The 7047-nt window shown below is 45.7% G+C and overlaps 2 protein-coding genes across 2 annotated transcripts in view; one reads left to right on the top strand and one right to left on the bottom strand.

The window, feature by feature from the left end:
• Positions 1-874: 874 nt before the first annotated feature.
• LOC142563529 (BLOC-1-related complex subunit 8) lies at positions 875-2397 on the bottom strand. Its single transcript, XM_075674075.1, has one exon. It carries the CDS (start codon positions 2187-2189, stop codon positions 1629-1631), a length of 561 nt encoding a protein of 186 aa, XP_075530190.1. The 5' UTR covers positions 2190-2397; the 3' UTR covers positions 875-1628.
• A 330-nt stretch (positions 2398-2727) lies between these two features.
• Positions 2728-7047, top strand: part of FBXO11 (F-box protein 11) — a 41012-nt gene continuing 36692 nt past the window's right edge. Inside the window, exons 1-2 of the mRNA XM_075674074.1 lie at positions 2728-3058; positions 4372-4401. Coding sequence (XP_075530189.1) covers positions 2959-3058; positions 4372-4401 — 130 coding nt within the window. The 5' untranslated portion in view covers positions 2728-2958. The remainder of the gene's footprint in view (positions 3059-4371; positions 4402-7047) is intronic.

Here is a 7047-nt window from a genome sequence, read left to right as displayed (position 1 = left end):
CATAGTCTGCTCAAAAACCTGGCATATATGCCACAAGTGTGCATTTTTCTCTCATGATATGTGACCTTGCATTGTGCAAGTGGTGTATTGACAGCAGCATGCTAAGGAACAGTGATTGGCCAATGACAGTTAAGTGAACAAGGCTCATTAAAAGCGACATGAGAGCAATGGCTAGTGCATACTGCTGTTGAGCAGCATGCTTTTGAAGCGCACATTTTTTGAGGTACAACTGCTATAGTTACTCTTCCAATTTTGCTTTTGGTGTGTCTGTCCACATGTTATGCCAAGAACTATCATCACTATGTCGTGGTCACTATGGAATGTAATTATTGAAGAAGGCACTGTAAAGATTCAGAGGAACCCTCCACCAAGATCACCACCAGGGTGTTAAACATTTGTTTTAGGGAACATTGTTTTAGGAACCCACAAACTTTGCGTAACCTGAAGGTCGTGGGTGCGGTCCTCTCCGGCGATAAGTTATCTTTTTGTCCACTTTCATTTCCCTTTTCCTCATTATTTTCAACATTTTAATTTCAGTAACAGCTAATTACCCCTAAGCATTCTTTTTCATTGCCTGTTGGCTTTAGATGGTCATACTCAGCAACAATGTCTTTTGCTTGCTTTACATCAAGGCAGTCTCTACCAAAGCCACCATTAGGCCATCAAACATTGTTTTGATGCATTTAGAGGTTTAAGTGAGCCTCAGCAACGTTATTTTGCATGATTTAGATTTAAGACAATGATTAGTAACCTGAAGTATTCCTACCCATACCATATCCCTCTGAAACTTTTTGTTCTTATGCTAGCAGCTATAAAGGCCAGAGCAGTGACCAGCACAGAATTGCAGACACTAAAGAAGTGTGTCAAAGGAACAGCCAGGTCATATGCCTTTTATTCTTTTCATGTTTATGTTGTGTCACATTTACTGCCAGTTCTTGGATAAAACTTCAACCACCCACTTCACTATTTGTCCACATTTTGACAGGATTACAACATCAATGGGTGGCAGTGGGTATAGTTCCAGTCACAGGTCACAGGCTGTCGTAGTGGTAACGATCATTTGTAGCCTTGGTTCCTGTTCTGTGGTACTGCTTAGTGCAGCAGGCAACCAACCGCACCATCCTGCCCGCTTTCCGCAAGCACAGCTAAGTGATATCGGTGTCACCACACACAAAAAAGGCACTGTCTACAGAGCGTTCCAGCAAACTGTAAACATGCACGTTGACACAAAGTGTCAATGATGAAAGACACGATGGACTGGTGACCATCTCGTGGTGCTACATTCAACCAATGAAGGCACTGTTTAGCTTAGTGCAATTACCAACTATCATCTACTTATAAGCTGGTGTAAACCTGTCGGAAGTGAAATAATTAGGAAGCTGTGGTTTTTTTTTTTTTTTTCTGAACACGGAAGCACAGATGCCCAAAAATGTTCCTAACGCATTTCAGTTTAAGCCTGCGTCACTAGATGTCGCCATCTGCGTTGCTGCTCTCGTCTACGTCATAGTTTGATTTGTTAATGTTTTTTTTTTTCCTAGCTGCGTTTACACTATGCTGAAACTACTGCACTCCAATGGCTGGATTTGTCTACTGCATTACGCTTGCATCCTCCGCAGGCTATTAACCATTTAACGCTGATCGCTAGGCCGTCTCGGGGACGCTGATCGCTGCGACCCCAGCCGCATGTCAGCCGCCCCCAGTGATGGCGAGCTGCTCAGACGGGCAGCTTTTTGGGGTAGATCTAAGGACAGCCGCTGCTGATGCAGCAACTGCTGCCGGCGACCGGTCGACTGCGCTGCACTGCTGGCAGCAGCGCGTGCTTCGCGGTGCGCCAGCTGCTGCTTCATGAAGACCGCGTTGCGCAGCAGGTCCTGCACATTGGCCAGGTGTTGGCGGCTCTGCTGGAAGCCACGCAATGCCGCGATGGCGTAGTCCAAGTCGTAGCACTTGCCGCGCAACTCTTGCCGCAGTTCGGTCATCTGCAGACGCCTCTCCACGGTCGGCTGCAGCGACTTGCGGACATGCTCTTGCAGCCGATAGCACGCCAGCGACGGCTCGTTCGCGAAGATGTGCACGTTCTCTGAGATGCGGCCGCAGGTGCCTTTGACACGCTGCTCCAGCTCGAGGTCAACATTAGGCCGAGCCTCTTCGGCCACAGTCACGGCTTCCGTGGCCATGGATCCCTGCATATACAGTTCGTTTCGAAACGGGACAGATTGGGCAACCTCCCCAATCGCCAGCAAGCTAAGCGATGTTACATAGCACGTTGGGAACGATCGCTAATAGGAGTGTTTGAGGGGCGCTGTACAGAAACGACATACGCAGCTCTACGCGCACTTCAGTGATATCAATATTCAAAGACGGGTTTATTTATGCCTTGACTCGCAGTCGATCCCTGCTCAGAGTTAGGTAAACATACTATAGAAAAAACTACGCTTCCATCTCCGAGCAGCGTACAACATTTGAACATCTAACAGACTTTTGCGTCACCAATACATACAAATTATTATTTCTTTTCGGAAACTTACGACAACTAAAGCGCATTTATACTTTACCTACTGCCAAAAGATGGCGCCATGATTTGTAACAATTTAATTATCTTTGTGTTATTTTATTTATGTTTCTTTTACTAACATTAAACCAAAAATTGTGATAACTTCTGACATGAAAACATACGAACAGGGCCTTTTGAGTACATATGCAAATACAGCTGGCTTCAGTCAGTGCGCTTCGCTTGTGTTCCGGTTTTCTTTTGTTGTGCGTGCCTGGTTTTTGCGGTAGTCAACCAACAGAAGCGTCACGTGACCCGCATCAGCGTCGCGATTGGCCGGGCTAATGTTTCCCGACATGGAACAAGAAAATGGCCTCACAGCAATGGTGATGGGGGTGGTTGTCAAGTTCTCGACCCTTTGTTGAGTGCTGCGGGCAAGTCTTCGTGGTGCTTCGTGTTCCCCGAAGATGTCCAGTGCGGCGGCAAGGCCGCCGAGACAAAGTGTGCGCAAAACGCGGAAGAAGCCTCTGAAGCGCGCGGGGATCACGCCCAGGGCGTTCGACGAAGGTACGCCTGAGCACTGCTTTTGTGAAAGGGGGGGGGGGGGGGGACCCTTTGGGCCATGATTAGGCCTAGTCTGCAGGAATATTTTTCCCCGATTCATGTTAGTCGCCGTCTTGGCGTGGTCAGTCGACCCTCGGTAGGTTCAGGGATGTCCTCGGCGTCTTTGCGGCCCCTACGGCGGTCTCACGCCAGCCGCATCCGAGCCTGGCTCGTCGCGATACATTGCAGGGCGCTCCCCCCTTGTGTTCGCGTCGGGGCTTCGACACGATCGCATCGCCGACTCGCTCGTTTCGGCAAGGTGCTCTTGTCTGGCCAAAGAGTGGCGGCGGCATTGATTTCGACGTCGCGTTGTCTCGCGGTCTTTGCGCGATCGAATTGGCAAAGCCGCGACGATGGTCGGCCAAGCTGGCCCCGTTGCGCTGTGAGAAGCCGAGCGCTTTTCCCGGTCAGGGCACCCGCGATCGCCGCCGCTTCTTTGGCGGCGTGCGAAATGCGAGGCACCCTGCCTAATCTCGCTAAAGGAACAGGGCGTCTTCTGGGATGCGTCATTAAGCGCGCCATACGCCTTTCCGGATGGCTCGAGCGGCCGTATGGCGCTAGTCTGTCTACCGAAAAAACCATGTCGGTCACTCTGTACACGCGAGTGTGACGGATTGTCAGTGCTACTACCAGCAGTGAAAATCGCCTCAACAGCTGTTTTGGTGCTCTTCTGCTCTGTGTTACCTAAAAAAAGTTATTTGCGAAGACTGTGTAAACACGCACTGCATCAGGTAAAGTTGACCTTTCGGTGCCGTGGAAACGGTACGGGAATAACGTTCTGGCGTGACGCAACGCGACTGCTAGCTGTTGTATTGTGATCGTGTTTTATGAAAGCTTGCGACTGATCGGGCGCTATTCACACAACGGCTTTCGTTCCGGTATCGCATCCTCGTGAGGGTTAATCTCCGACATCCCGCACGTAGCAAGCATGCGAAAAACGCGAGACCGTCCGAGTAAATTGGTTTTGCTGAGAAGCAATAATAGCTCCCGAGTGTAATACAAGAAACGGGCGGTGCAAGTGCTAACCCAGTTTTCTCACTCGGCTGCGTATTGTTAAAGTAACAACTGACGATTATCGACAGATTGAGAACAGTAAGAACTATATGGAGAAAATTGCGCAGCTGTGCAGAGGTCAGCAGAGTAGGCGTCTAAGTCGTACTGTGAGTTCGGTTCAGCTGATGTACTTATGTGTTGAAGGAATGTGCCATGTTATCAGTTATGTTGCTGCAGAGCATCGCTGAGACAGGTGTTCGAATGCAATCCTTTTCATGTTGCAGATGAACCTGCTGGTCACCCTCAGGAGTGTGGTGAGCTGTCTCGTGCTTTATATGTTTGTACACGTAGCCTCCTTAATCCTCCTTAATGTTGCTCAAGCAACTGCATTCCACCACAGTTTGGTTGCAAAAGGAGTTCTCGTATAAGCATTGTACAACTAAAACCTGTAAATGTTTACATTCTGGAATTGAGGCAGAGCTAAAGTGGTAATGACCATCCTTAGGTCGAGTGCCTGCTCATTGATCCATCCTTTGGCCAGAACAGCCATCCCTTGTAGAATCTCAGTGGTTCTGTCATCTGCTCTGTGCTGTGTTGTTTGGGGACAGATTCTTGGATGTATACGATTAATTTCCTTCATAGTGTCTTCATTATCGCTTCAGGGAATGAAGACAGGCCAAGGAAATAAACAGCTCATTAGCTAGTAAGGCATATTGTCTTAAGGTGCGCTACACTCAACTTTAGCCTTGTTCTTCACAAGACTGGTCGTTATAGTGAAAGAATCCAGCACTAAAAGATCGCAATTTGGTAGCATCTTCAGTCATAAATTTTAACCATGGTGTACCCAGAAGAAATTAAAGTATCTAAGGAAACAAGCGTCGTGGTTTCTGTGCTGTTTCTCACTGATTGGCTCACAGGCATTATTAAAAAGCACTTATGCACAAAACATTTTATATGCGGAAGAAAAGCTCTTTCCAATTACTGTCACAACTTCACTGTGTGCTTCATCAACACAGCTTCATTTCTGCAACATTCAGACTGTGCACAATACATACTTTGGCTCTGTTTTTATTGGATGGCTGTTCAGAATTATTTTTTTAAGTGCATGATACAGCATAGAGCACTTCATCATTGTAGTGAGGGTGACACAGGTACGTGGTGAAAATAATCATGTTTAAAATGTGTCAACACACATGTTGAGACACTTCTGATTGGGCCTGTGGTGCAAGTTTGAACATGTGTAAAGTGCTTTAGGAAAACAAGTGGCAAGATAGACGGCTGGTTGCACTTTTCGATGTTGATATTTCGTAATGTAGTGGTTTCACGCTTGGCATTGTTTTTTCAGGATGTATTACATCAGGCTTATTTTTCAAGTGCTGCAGAGGTGCTTTCCAAGCACAAGCTAGACTTGAAATAATTGATGTTCTCATACCTGACATTCCTGTAGATGGTTCTCCCATGAGGTCCACGTTCTGTAAACTTGTTAAAACTCATTAAAGAAGTGAAAATTCTTAATCCATTCTGTATGCTTCTCATGATTTTGAAGCTGCAAGAAATGTGAGGAAGCTGTGTTGGGAATATGTACACTATTAGGAAGAGCTTTTTACACTGTCAAAAATTTTGCTGCAGTTGGCCTTTAAAGGGACAATAAAGAGAAAAATAAATTGAGCTGTATTTGTTAATTGTGCTTCTACAATTTAAATGAAAAGACACTGTTACTATAAAAGGAAAATTGACAAACCATTAAAAATGCAACAACCAAAGCTAAGTGGTGACGCTACCTTGAGATTCATGCGCCTGATCGCCATGTCATCAGGAGTTTTGACGGCGTCTGCTTGCGCCTAATTAATTTTTTATCCGTAAGTATAACACTACATTGTATTTTGAAAGAGCCAAGTCAACTTCATGACATTACACACAGCGCGCACTAAAAAACACGGATAAAGAATAGACAAATGCGAGCGCTCTCTATTCTTCATGATCTTTGCTTCTAGCGCGAAGTGAAACACGGACACAGAAAGGAGCAGACAGGACGAGCGCTAACTCTCAACTAAATTTTTATTAAAACAAAGAACATATATATAGGTGATTGCAAAAACCGTAGCATAAAAGCATGCTGTTATGCTGTTGTCATGTTCTTATGCTACGGTTTTTGCAATCACCTATACATATGTTCTTCGTTTTAATAAAAATTTAGTTGAGAGTTAGCGCTCGTCCTGTCTGCTCCTTTCTGTGTCCGTGTTTCACTTCGCGCTAGAAGCCAAGATCATGTTACTGTACCAACTCGCCCAACTGTCTACCCTTTCGCATTACATTTCTCTATTCTTCGTCCGTGCTTTTTAGTGCCCGCTCTGTGTAATCTAAGGATGTATCGTTATGAAGATGTACCGACTCACCAAGCTAGCTACTGTACTCCAAATTAACTTGGCACAAGTTGAGAACCTGTACTGTACTGTAGTGAGTCAAGTATGAGAGAATATTGTCACATTGTAGTGACAGGGAACAAGTTACAGTTGTAAACCTGCTAGTGACATAAACTAACTCTTTAATGGGTGAACTTGTGCCCAGAAAGGCAAGTAGCACTCAAGCACAACAAAGTGGTGAGCACAGTAATCTATAATTGAAATCAATCCGCACGTCAAACGTGTCGATACATGACTTGTCATAGATTCCAGCATAATCGCTGGTGCTGCATTCATTCTAGAATGTACAGTGCTATTTGCATCGCACATGCAATTTCAATACACAGGGTTCGGAGACAACATTCGAGAAAGGTGCTGTACAGAAAGGCATGTCTTGTTTTGAGCAATAATTTAACTTTTGTAAGCCAGTGAAAAGTGGTCATGCAGAAAGTTAAACAGGTACACGTGACAATATGTTGAAATCTGCGACATCATACTAGCGTACCAGCGCATGGGCTTGGCGAGAAATTTTTTTAAAAAATGACACGTTTGTCCTGC

Source organism: Dermacentor variabilis, chromosome 11, assembly GCF_050947875.1.
Source record: "Dermacentor variabilis isolate Ectoservices chromosome 11, ASM5094787v1, whole genome shotgun sequence".
NCBI lineage: Eukaryota > Metazoa > Arthropoda > Arachnida > Ixodida > Ixodidae > Dermacentor > Dermacentor variabilis.
This window is presented reverse-complemented; position numbering and strand designations above follow the sequence as displayed.